The following is a 12,345-nucleotide window of genomic DNA, read 5'->3' on the forward strand; positions in this document are numbered from 1 at the left end:
AGCAGCAATCTGCTCCCACACCAGATTCCTTCACTGTATTCAGAAATGGTTCACAGGAGAGAGATCTATAAGCCTTTACCTCGGAATTCTCTCAGCCTCAGAACATCCTCACTCAGTTGTGTTTGCGTGAGTAATAGCATTCTGAATTAGAAAATTAGAAATGTACATGTTTCAAGGTTTTCAAAATTAAATTATACACAAACTGGTCTTTACTAAACTATCCTACAAATATTCCACAAACAAGGAAGCAAAATAACCAGTCCACCACAAAATCTACAAATACAAAATGTAAGTCTTCCAGTAATTATCGTAACGGGAACGAAAGTTCACAAAATAAATTAACCTCCAGCCATCACACAGTGTTACAGGAGGTGTCTTTATGCGAATGGAAGGGTTTCCAACATTAGCAGTCATGAAACAATCCAGGGCCACCTCGAGGCATCCCCCGTCCTGCTCAGCCACTGAGGGGATCCTCCCGGTAGTGGATGGCGTATCGGAGCTTCTCCAGCATGATGTCCAGGGATGAGTACTGAGGAAGTTTGATCATGAACATGCACGTTTCCACACGGATGTACCGAGAGTCCGGAGAACCTGAGGGGAAAGAAGTGCCAGGAGTCTGAATGCACCTGCTGCTTTTTGCCTTGTTCCCCAAAAGCATCCCTCCCTCTGCTTGATACTAACAAATATCAAAAGGACAAGATTCTCCTTAACGGATCCTCTGGAAGCTGAAGGAGTGCTGTACCTCCACACGGTTCTGAGGCTGATTTTCTGACAGTTCTATCACTTTAAAGGCATACAGGACAAATACCTGCCTTCTAGAGACTAAAGATGTGTGAAGCAGTTCAAATTTTCATTATAACTTCTGCAGAATTACGTGTTTTAAAAGCAGGTTATCTTTTCTTACAGCCACAGTTAAATGCCTCTTGCAGCAATTATTTGCACTTTAGGTGGCTCTTTAATTAAAAAAGGCTGAGAACTATGATCATAATGTAAGCAGAACTGACGTTGCTGTAAGAGACAGCAGACAAACCCACCTGCAGCCCCGTCAGGGGGGGCTATTTTCATGGGGTAAGGCGGGACGTGGGCGGTATCGGGACCCCCGTCCTTGCAAGGACACGTGAAGGGGATTCGCTCCTGGTTGCAGGCAAACTTGATGAACTTGCAGAGCTCCTCCTGGGTGAACATCTCCAGTGCGCTCCAGAAAAACTCGATGTGCTGATCAGTTTCCATCAGTCCCACCTGGTACATGGTGTGTGCCTAGCGGAGACAAAGCACCACGGCCATTGCTGCTGTCTTCTCCCTCAATAAATCTTCCCCACCTACACTAAGACAACACAAGGTGATGCTATCTACGCCTCCCACCCCAGGGTCTTCAGCCTTTTCAAAGTCATTACAAATTCCAACCATGGCAGACCATTAATATAAGCAATTTCATATCTTTTCAACCCATCAGCTTTTCTAACAGGCTTATTCTAGTCTGGTGATGTACATCACTCCTGTTTCACAAGCAGGACTGGTGCAGTTCGTTGCTGCTGCTGTGTGAGAATAGCAAACACTGCTAATATCCTCTTGAGAATATATCACACTGCACACGAATTTTAGATTTTATAGAGAGTTTTTCACACCTTGAGAAACTCCAGGTTGATGTATGGAAGCCCACATGTCCTCAGCTCCATCTCAAGAGGGGAGAGCGTGGTCAGAAGCTGCAGGGGAATGATGGACCCAAGCCCAGCACGCACTGCAGTCATGCACTCCGGAGTCTGCAGCTCACACATTCTCAAGTTCCTGATTGCAGCAGCATACACATCCTTGTTCTCCCATCTGAAAGGGCAAATTCAAGAGAAGAGTGCTTAAGAAACCCTGTTGTACAACCCTCAAACTGTACATACATACAGGATGTTTTAAGGACATTGTTTTTGAATAATTGAGTCTCATCATTAATCTATTTGTGTTCTGATGCTTCCCAAGTTGTGTCGCTTCCTCTCTCGTGCTCATGTCATCCACTTCTCACAAGCCTTATATCTGGGTGTTCACTTAAGCCAGCAAGCAGTTCATAAGCACTGCTCCTCAGCCATTTACTTCTTATGGTACAAAAAGCAATGAACAGTGTCAGAGACTCCAAGTTTCTTTCAACCAATGTGAAGTTCCCACACTGTTCCAGCCTTCAGCTGGTTAACAAAAGCTTCCTGGGAGTGCTTGGCTTTTGGAAAATCATTCCCAAGATGCTTCTTCCACATGTAACCCACAACAGCCTGTCAAGAAAGCTGGTACTCACCCCACTGTGACATGCCTGCCCCTGGGACAAAGCTCCACCTCTTCCCCTGTCATGGTCAGGTAGGTGAATTTACAGCATGGCTTATTGGGACAGTCAGGGCTCTCTGTTGCTAGATGCTGAGAAGCAATTTCTGCACACAGAGCTTCCAGTTCAGTTTCATCATTTATCTGTCACAAAGCACAGACAGAGTACAGATATAGTGACCAACATGTCAGAGTATCTTATCTCGCAACTCACTTCATCTTCAGTTTCGTACACCACAAAGCACACTGATATATTGGCTGGAGACACCACGGACACCAGCAGGCAGAGATTGCTTTGGCTCATAATCATTTAGTTTGGCACCGCAGAGTTTCAGCCAGCACTTTACAAACTCTTACACCATGCCTGGCAGCACACGAGATCCAGCAGCTCTTCCAGTCATCAGGATGTAGCACCCTGCACCTATGAGCTGAGACACTTCATGATCCTGCCCAACTGACAAACACCTACTAGCAACCGAGTCAACCACCATCAGTCAGAAAGTGTCCCTGCTATCAGAGCAACGTACTTGTGGAGGAAACTGTGGGGAAAAAAAAAAAAGTAGTAAGAGAAAAAAATGCTTACATTTTCAAACTTTTTAATGTAGTTGTAGGTGAGGATATCAGCTTCCTGGAGATCAACATCGGGATCCAGCGGCTCTCCGACCAGAGTCTTCCAGAATGAGGGCAGGAGGTCGAGCGGCAGGGGAACATCTGCTCGAATTGCAATACCCAGAAGCTGCCCAAAGAAATGGAAGAGCTGCTCCTCTGCGTAGGTTATGGGGCTAGGTGTCAAAATGTACTTCCCCTTCAGAGAAACAGAACAAACAAACCAGTATTTAGTAACAGATTTACACAGAGTGGGTCCACAAATTAACACCATTCTGAAAACACCTATCTGAACAAGATGAATATCACTGAAGTGGCTACAAAACGTTTTGCTCAAGCACAGCATAGAGGCTATATATTATGCAGTGACATTCCTATAACTTAAAGATCAAAAGCAGCAACATAAAAGTTGGTTTCCTTTTACAAGCTTGGTTAATCAGCATTCACACAACTTTTCAGTATCTGTGCTGGCAGTTTGACAGTGAGCCTCTTTTAGCTGTGGGAAGCATCTACAGTACAGCCTGAATACATAAAGCCAATTGGATTCTGTATCGCTAACCAAATTTGTTCTACTCCTGTTCAAATGCATGCAACTTCACTTCTTGCACAGGCATATCCCACCTTATTCTTGTTAACTGCAGAGCTTGGACACAACAGGAGAAGGGAGAGTGAGGAGCTCTGCAGCTCCTTACAAACTTGCCAGAGGAAGTGACGGAAAGATCCACCTGCAGGAGAGAGGGACAAAAAAAAAAAAAAAACCACCACGAAGGGCCTTATTATTATTGCTATTTAATCCAGAATTTGCTGCTCTGCTTGAAATCACGTTTCAAGCCTTATGTACTTAACCTCCGCAGCTGCACAGACACGTGACCTAACAGTGGCGGTAGATGCCAGCCCTGGCACTCATGCTCACGTCCACAATTTAATAGCGTACTCATACACAAAGATATTCACTGAATTGCCTCCTACTGAATTCCTAACTGCTGCTCTGTCTTCCAGCACCCTGCACAGAACTAGCACAGACACTTGCTACACACACCAGTTGGTCTGCAAATGGAATTCCTAACACGATTAGAAGATGACCAACAGGGCCTTATGCTGCATGCAGTGCAGCTCCACACCTATAAGCAGTGAGGCAACGTACAGAAATCATTAAAGACACTGAGCTGTGGCAACAACATCTCTTTAGAGATACTGTCAATAACAACGAAGGACCTCAACCAGAAAAGCAGGCCTCAGGCAGCCCTTTGTTCAGAAACAGGTACAACTCCCAAGAATCTTCCTTTACGCAGCCTGACAGATGACACCAGCTGGCAATATGAAAAGCATTTTGGGCTTTTCTCCTCTAATGCCACATCCCCCATGAATTTCCAAAAGGGAGATATTAAAATCAGCACATGGGGCCTGAATTAACCCAGGTAACAGTGATCAGTTTTCTTCTGACAACTGGGTAGTATTTGCCTCGATATCCTATGAACTATTCAACATGTGTGCAAAGCAAGATTTTTGTGACTCTTGAATAATTTAAGCCTATTCCTGGACTACACACAACTCATGTGGCATCCATGGAGCCAACACCCCAAAAAGAAGTCAGCATGCAAACAGGTCCACGTAAAGGAGAATTTACAAAGAAACCCCACTGATTTAAATAGCATAAACAGAAGAGAAGGCAAAATAATCTTACTTAATACCGTAAGATTAACGTTTAACACTTTTTGATGAAGAGTAGTACCACTACGCCTCAAGGAGTCTGTCTCCCTTCCAACTAAGTGAAGCAGGGCAGTAAAATGTCTATTCCTTTTTAGATTCATTCCTTTAACTAGTCACATGAGAATTGTTAAGATGATGACAAGCAATGCTGTTCATCTCCTTGCCAGTATCAGTAGGATGCAGCTTTAATACCACTTACTGCAAAAAATCAAGGACAGATTTTAAAGCAGCAAAACCTCCTGCAGTTTCTTATCACAGTCACCACCTGTTCAGCTCAGGACAAGTTGAAGTTCATACATATCTGTCAGCACAGACTGAGTTTATAATGGCTAAACATCAACCAACCTGAAGAAAGTGGGAAACGTGGGAAGAATATTGCATAAAAACATTTCCTATCTCTAGTCAGCAAAATTGCATGCCCAGATGCTTCCTGCTCTATTAGCTAAAAGATGTCTGGCTTGCTTAACTCCTGGATGCTTTTTCCCCCCCCTCCCACGTGCACGAAAACAAACACGACAAGTAAATGCTACTCTCTAAAGTTAACACAAGCCACAACCTGGTAGAAACTCAGATTTCACCTGGAGTAAGTTCTTACAACTGCACCCGATGTGAGCGCACTGGTAAGCCCATTCCCAACTCACTTGTTCCATGGACCTCCTCCCCTGTGAAGCGGATGTTGAACGCATACGTAGGATCCCCGCCACTGGCGAGTTTGACGCAGAGCTGCGAGGATGGCACACAGGCCAGCTGCCTTGCTGCCTGGCAGAAGTACGAGTTCTCTGAAGAACGGATCTCCCCTATTAAAAACAAACAGAAGAAAAACATAATCCCCATATGCAGAGCATTTTGCATTAATAAGCATCTGAGCTTCAGTAAGACAGGTCTGATGCCTTACAACGAATTACAATGAATTTTGAAGAGGATAAACGTTTTCCTTACCTCCAACTATTTCCAAGGGATCCAAGGTGATTTCTGGGGCTGCGTGATCAGCAGTTCTTTGCACAGTGGCATTCAGCACTCTGTTCATCACGGTTATTTTTGTGTCATAGAAGATTAAACCTAAATAAAGAAACACAAGTTTTGGTACAGTTAATCCGCCCTTCTTACTTGCTGAAAATCTTTGATGCACAGTGCTCAAGCAATAATTGCATCTTCTTTAGGTAGCTAAGAGATGGATGGCTAACCCACATCTTCAATTATTAAGGATTTGCTGCTGATACGTGCTAGAAGAGCAGCACTGGATTAGGACATGGCTGACTGCAATTCTAACATGGTATAAATAGATCCTAGCAACTCCACCAGTAACCACATAAATCAGGAACACTTTGCCTAATTACTTTCAGAAACCAGGTGTTTTTACAGTAATGCTAGAGGAAAGATAACTCCCCTTCAGGCAACACTCATGCTCCCTGAGAAGCTGACCTTTGGCCTCCTGCAGCAGGGCAGCAATGCTGTTACTGTACATCTCAGTCTGCCGCAGCTCCACCAGCGGTAAGAAGAACGTCTCCAGCGTCGTATTGAGAGACTGAAGCAGTGCAAACCGCAGGCGCAGACTTTCAACAGGAACGTCTGAGGAAGAAAAAGTTCAGTCAGAGCTGAAGATGCTCTCCACCTGCTGTGAAGGCCACCCTCGCAGTGGAGCCAGCCCAGGAGCCACAGGAGCTCTTATTTATACAGACTTTCAAGACCCACCATGAGAGCAGATAACGGTAGCACAGCAGTGAACCATGACACCCCTTCCTGGATGCTTTATCTCTGGTAACCGAGTCCCCTGTCTTTCACCATTAGTGAACTTGCATTCATCTGGAGATGTTCTCAAAAGGAACTCAGTGCTTTGAACAGGATTTAGGTGAGTGAAGTCTCCCAGGGTAAGGAACTGAAATTCAACCTTTCTTTTTTTACCTCCTCCAAGCTAAACTCACCAGATAAGTTCCCATTCCAGCCTGACCTAGAAGGTACACTTGGAGAGCACACAAAGCTTGCAATGCATTTCTGACAGTGCTGCCAAAAGGTACTGTGGTGCCAGAGAACAGCCAAAGCTCTCCTTGGAGGACCTGGACTCAGTGCTCCCCCAGCCCGCAGAGGCTCCAGTCAGTATTTCCAAAGGAACATCCCAGCTGCTGCATGACAGCCAGATCTGCTGCCAAGAAAAGCTTCAGTGCAAACATAAAATGCAGGACAGTATGGTAGAGAGCACAAGAAGAGGTAGGAAACCCAGAGAGCTTAGTGATTTCAGTGCTACCCTTTAAATCCTTCTCCTTACTTTCCCCGAGCTGAAGCAGAAAAGAGGAAGCTGCACTGAAGTTCTGCCACAGACAATATCAGTGCTGACTGTAGGGAACAGCGCCCTGAATAAACGGAGCTATCTAATTAAAGTCCTCCAATAAGCATCAGTGCAAAGAGGGTATCCCTGTGTGCAGTCACTTCAAGCTCAGTAAACAGACCTGAGAAAACCAATTTTGTGTGAAACCAGGGAGCCCGGATATCCCTGAGAACCTCCCTCCAGAAGATTCAGCAGTTCCAGCAGGTGCCTTTTCTGACATAACACAAACAGTACAGAAGAAAGACCACAAAACAACCAAGAACACCACAAAGCATATTCAACTCTGAACACTACAAAGCATACGTACTCAACAGACAGGAGATTCTAGGATCTGCTGCATCAGCTGGATCCAAATATACTTCATGTGGATGGAGTCGTGCTGGTGTAATGGCGAGGTGACGACAAAGCCTGTTGATGTACTGAACAAGAGCCACGTCCATTTCCAGTGTCCATTTTCGAGATGCTTTCTGTGCATGTCTTGCATCAATGCAGGCACATCTGAAATGCAAATGGCATCACACCTGGGACGACATGCCACATGGAGTCGGAGCACTTGTTCCAAGTGAGCACATTCAGAATTGTCATTGTCTTTTAGAAGAGGTTTCTAGAACTCACCTTTCAAAGTGCAGATCGTATCCGCAGGACAGAATAGCTCTCCACACGCTACGGATATCCTGCTTGGATCGGTCAACAACAAATCTGTGAAATCCATCCAGTGTCAAATACTTCTCCTCAGGAACTGACAGTAGAGATAGAACAATCAAATAGTTAATGAAAAAAACCTGCGCTAGCCTACGTAAAAACAAAGGCAATCCAAACCTATCATGATGCTGTTCAAGCATGGGAATCCAAAAACATGTCTGCTTTCTAAGTTGCTAACACTGAAGAAGAGTCCTATAGAGTTACTACCTTCTTGTTTCTTTGTGGGAGACTTTTCAGGGTCCTTCTCTTCAGGTTTGCTCTTCTCAGGAGATTTTGGCTTTACAGTAGGTTTCTTCTCACTCAAAGCAGTTCGGCTAAGGGACGAAATGAACATTAAAAGTTTTCTTACGTCTGTTCAAAAAAGCCACATCATCACTTGAATGTCCTAAATGTTTTCCATATCCTTTTTTCCTCTTCCAATCAGTACAAGGAAACACAGAGGAGAAAACAATCTGGATCCTAAAGAGAAATCAAATGTTTCCTACCTGCCAGGAGGCTGGAGACACTAACCTGACGCTGTTGAGCATGGACTTTTCTTTTGTGGGTGGTTTTGTAACAGGGCGCTTGGTGCTCACAACCTTCACTGGATGCTGTTCTTTGCCTGCTTTGTTGTATTTGCTCTTGTCAAATTTCGGCTTGGGCACACCGTATTTCCTTAGAATCTTCCAACACAGGAAATGAATAATTAACCAATGCTTTTGGGTTACACAAAAAAATCCTGAAAAGAGTTTTCAAAGCACTACCTGGGTAAGCTGGTCCTCCAGCACCTTCTTTGGAGGGCGGACATTTGTGAAGAACACATGAAGAAGGTTTCCAGGAGTCTGAGAATTTATCTGCTCTTTACTAAGATAGATATCAGCAACCTTAACGGGTTTTGTTGGAGTCAGGCTCAGCATTTGCTCAGAATGGACACAGCTTTTAAATATTTCTGTAAGGACCTCCCGAGCACCGGGGACCAACTTCTCACCTAATACAAAAAAAGGAAAAAATGCAATAGGGAATAAAACGCCACGATAAGCCTTCAGAGTTTGAAACGTGTAATAGACTTTGCATTCAGATAAAGCATTCTATCACACACCAGTTGCACCAATAGAAAGTAGCCACAAAAAGTTCTACCAGCAGATCTGACTCCTCTGAACTCTAATACCCCATTTTCAACAGAATTGAACACCATCTTTTTTTTTTTGGTTTAACAATAATTATTATTTGGATAATCACAGAATCTGATTCCCTGTACGTCACAACAAGCGAGATATTTCCAGTATGAAAAGCACATACCTTTTATTGACTTATCGTTGAAGTAGTCTTCTAGCGCCGGGCTCCCTTGTGTGTCAAATAAACTCTGATTTACAGTAGAAACAGTTAAAATCTCTTCAGTTGACATTTCCATCAGTTCATCTTCACCATCCAGACTCGACAAGCCAATAAGATCACTACTGTTAAACAGGCTGGCTCGGATTTTCTCTATTTTAGCTCTTGACCGTATCTGTACAAATAACGAAATCAGTTAGATTAACTTGCATACTAAGCTTTCTCTCCTCCATATGGATAATTGGTATTGCATCTCTCTTACCATTCTTCTACATTAATCATTTGACAACATAGTTCAGGCTCCACCTAGAAAACATCCCCTTTTATGAAAATCTGGCAACTCCAACCATCGTGCTGTGAGCTCATCACGCACAGCTCTGAAACAGTGTTCCTTTTCTTAGCCTGGAGACAGCCCTTAGAAATACCAGAGACAAAGCTGGAAGTTTCACATGAGTAACCTGCCGTTATTTGCAACTCTGTTGATTTGCTTCAATTCTCCATTTAGAAAAATAAGTACAACAGCACAAGCCTTGAAGTCTCAGCTACGCAGAATCGGGAACAGGAACAATTGTTTCCTTCACTTTCCACAATAACTGTCGTGCATCATTATCAGTGCAGCTACAGAGTTGGAGTTGGTGAATATGCTGACAGATTTCCATACACACTTGACGGCTTATTTCAGCACTGGTGTCTCCTTGTCAGTTAATAACTTAAGAATAGCAATTGAAGGTTTTCGCTCTGAATAAGCTGATTTTCTCCTAACAGGTATAACCCCAGACTATGTACAAACATCTCTCTCAATTCACAAGCTATCAAAATGGCAGCACTTCGGCAAGCTTCTGGTAAACCTGCAGCTGGCAGTTAGTGTAACGAAGAAGGCTCTTGTGCAGAGCTGAAAACCTGGACAGATCTGGCATCAATGATAGATACCTACAATGTTTTAAAATTAATTTTGAATCAGACATCACCAAACGTCTCTCATCTCTCCTAAATCAACTTATACAGATACACAGGTGGTTTAAAATACATGAAAATGTAGCCATTAAACATTAAAGATCTGCCTTAATCTCAAAATTAATCTCCAGCAGTAGCTGGTAGTAAGTCTCTGAAGAAAGTTATGTGAAAGAGGATATGAGCAGATCTTTGCCTTTACGTATTCTCTCCAGAAACTGGTGGTTTAAAGATTCCCTAAGATGAAGTCTGCAGACCACTCTGCTGAATATTTGATTAATTAAAAACAAAAACCCTGACCAAACAAGTGCCCCTTCCTGACTGAAAGCTATTACCTCCACAACAGCAAAACCTTTGATTGGCCGCGACAGAAGCTGCTGGTTGTCCAGAGATGTGACTGTGTACATCGACCCGACGTCAGACACCGACGCCGTTTCTACATTGTCGAGCGGCTCCCCGAGGCTGCCCAGGCTGCCCAGGCTCCCAGTACTGCAGTGCGACAGATCCAAGCTCTCCTGGCTGGAAACGTGTGGCTCTAGCAGTCCTGGTGGGATAGCCAGCTCCAGCCCAGCCTGGTACTGATCAACTGAGATGTCACTCACAGTCCGGGAGATGCCCTGTGAGCTGCACAGGGAAGCCTGGCTCGTAGATGCTGACGCACTAACGCTCATAGCAGGTGTGACACTGCTAGAGCTGCTGATATCCAGACTGTCTGCACTACTTGAAACAGTCGGCTTTTCCAGCTCAGTTCTGCATTCTCCTCCTTCTGCTTTGTCCTTGATTTTTTTAGGATCCTCTTCCTGCAGAGGGATGTAGATTTCATCCTTGAAGACTCCACCATGCGCATTGCACGCCTTCCTGATTGCATTTCTGACAGTACTCTCCTCCAAGTGAGTTGGTATTCCAGAAATGACGAGCAAACGGCTGTGAGCTGTGGGTCCTACTAGTGCCTGACATGCATCTGCTACAGCATCGTTTGTCACACCCAGCCCTTGCGGATCCTTTTTCGTCAGGTGTCTGAGAATGATAAGCAAAGTCAGTGCTCTATGAAACCACAACATATCCTCAGGCTTGCTTCCTCCTATATTGAGGATTGCAGCATCTGTTTCAGCAGCTCTGGATGAAGATCTTTTGCCTGAAGATGATGTCTTTTCTCGCTTCATTTTGACTTTTTTCCTCTTTGACAGTAAGCTTGGACTCTGTGGTGTCTGTCCTGGAGAAGATGAAGATGAGGAAGAAGAGTCACTAAGATTTGGTGCACTCGTTGAAGATATCACATTAGCTGCTACGCTCATGTTGATGGGTAGAGTTACTTCTGCTACAGCAAGGCAAACTTCCATCAGAGCGTGAAAGTATGTTGAAAATCTCCCTTGGTCAGCTGCTCCAACACCAGAACCACCGCATGCATTTCCTGACACCCAGTTTTGTGTTTCTTCATCATACAGCTTGTGGAGTTCTGACTGCAGGGCCATAAGCATAGCTAGACAGGGATTCAGCTGAAGGGCAATAGAAGATGACAGTCCTGCAGGATTTTTTTTCTGTTCCAGATTGTGAATTTTGCGAAGCAATTCAGCCAAGAGATGAAATATCAATTCCTTCACAGATGCTGCCATGTCAGTCGTCCACAGAAAGTTCCCTGTGTATGAAAGACAAAGCACTGGAGTCAGCACTGTTTCATTATTAGTAGCTTTACTATTGAAAGTTACAACAGCAACACTGAAAAAGCAAACAACTACAGGTCATTCCAAAGGATGTATGCCAGCAGAGAGAAAGCCAGGAAGACTGCTTCAAGACATGCATGTAAGTAGATTTTTTTTGTGAGTATAAGGAGAATTTTAATATAATTAAAAGCTCAGAAATTCCATCATTTCTTTTTTATTTCTTCTCTTTCAAACCCTCAAGCTGAACCTGCACGCTACTTTGGCTCATCACCAAGTAAAAACACCGCGTTCTCACCTAAAAACTCCACTACTTGCAGAAGAACTGAAGGAGGAATAGTGTCCAGTTCATCTTCTGATTTCCCATCCACATCTTCCAGCTTCCAAGTTAACAGCTGCTCTGTGAATGCCATTGCCAGGGGGAACTCGAGGGGAAGAGAATGCAAGACCAGCACAGCTCCAGGAGGAGGAGACACTCCTAAGCAAAAAGGTCAGAGAACACACGCGTCACGACTCCGCGCCACTCCTGACAGTACAGGTAGAAGCTGTGTCCATGTTATTGCTTTTTACCCAGTTTGATGTGCACTTTGTCTGTAGGAGTGATCACTGACGGGTACTGATTGGTTGTTGGCGGAGGCGTTAGGCCTGTGTTGGTTGGAGAGGCGTCTCGAGGGTAACACACTGCCTCAATCAGGTTTAACTGGCCATTTCTCTTCACTTTGTGCCCCAGCCCATACACAAGCACTCGAGCCCAAGGAGCTTTATACAGGGAAGAACTAAGAAAAG

The 12,345-nt window shown here is 44.3% G+C and overlaps 1 protein-coding gene across 2 annotated transcripts in view; it reads right to left on the reverse strand.

Moving 5' to 3' along the window:
* Nucleotides 1–454: 454 nt before the first annotated feature.
* HECTD4 (HECT domain E3 ubiquitin protein ligase 4) overlaps nucleotides 455–12,345 on the reverse strand; it is a gene marked incomplete at both ends in the record, with an annotated part of 63,381 nt that continues 51,490 nt past the window's right edge. For both annotated transcript variants that reach the window (XM_079544028.1, XM_079544027.1), the window contains 18 exons: nucleotides 455–591; nucleotides 1,035–1,257; nucleotides 1,626–1,821; nucleotides 2,276–2,442; nucleotides 2,882–3,103; nucleotides 3,526–3,629; nucleotides 5,256–5,411; nucleotides 5,554–5,673; nucleotides 6,037–6,183; nucleotides 7,245–7,435; nucleotides 7,553–7,676; nucleotides 7,847–7,953; nucleotides 8,150–8,301; nucleotides 8,383–8,606; nucleotides 8,918–9,125; nucleotides 10,237–11,537; nucleotides 11,858–12,037; nucleotides 12,130–12,335. In XM_079544028.1, the coding sequence (XP_079400154.1) occupies nucleotides 455–591; nucleotides 1,035–1,257; nucleotides 1,626–1,821; nucleotides 2,276–2,442; nucleotides 2,882–3,103; nucleotides 3,526–3,629; nucleotides 5,256–5,411; nucleotides 5,554–5,673; nucleotides 6,037–6,183; nucleotides 7,245–7,435; nucleotides 7,553–7,676; nucleotides 7,847–7,953; nucleotides 8,150–8,301; nucleotides 8,383–8,606; nucleotides 8,918–9,125; nucleotides 10,237–11,537; nucleotides 11,858–12,037; nucleotides 12,130–12,335 (4,165 nt within the window). The remainder of the gene's footprint in view (nucleotides 592–1,034; nucleotides 1,258–1,625; nucleotides 1,822–2,275; nucleotides 2,443–2,881; nucleotides 3,104–3,525; nucleotides 3,630–5,255; nucleotides 5,412–5,553; nucleotides 5,674–6,036; nucleotides 6,184–7,244; nucleotides 7,436–7,552; nucleotides 7,677–7,846; nucleotides 7,954–8,149; nucleotides 8,302–8,382; nucleotides 8,607–8,917; nucleotides 9,126–10,236; nucleotides 11,538–11,857; nucleotides 12,038–12,129; nucleotides 12,336–12,345) is intronic.

This window comes from Tetrao urogallus (genome assembly GCF_951394365.1).
Source record: "Tetrao urogallus genome assembly, chromosome: 17".
Classification (NCBI taxonomy): Eukaryota; Metazoa; Chordata; class Aves; order Galliformes; family Phasianidae; genus Tetrao; species Tetrao urogallus.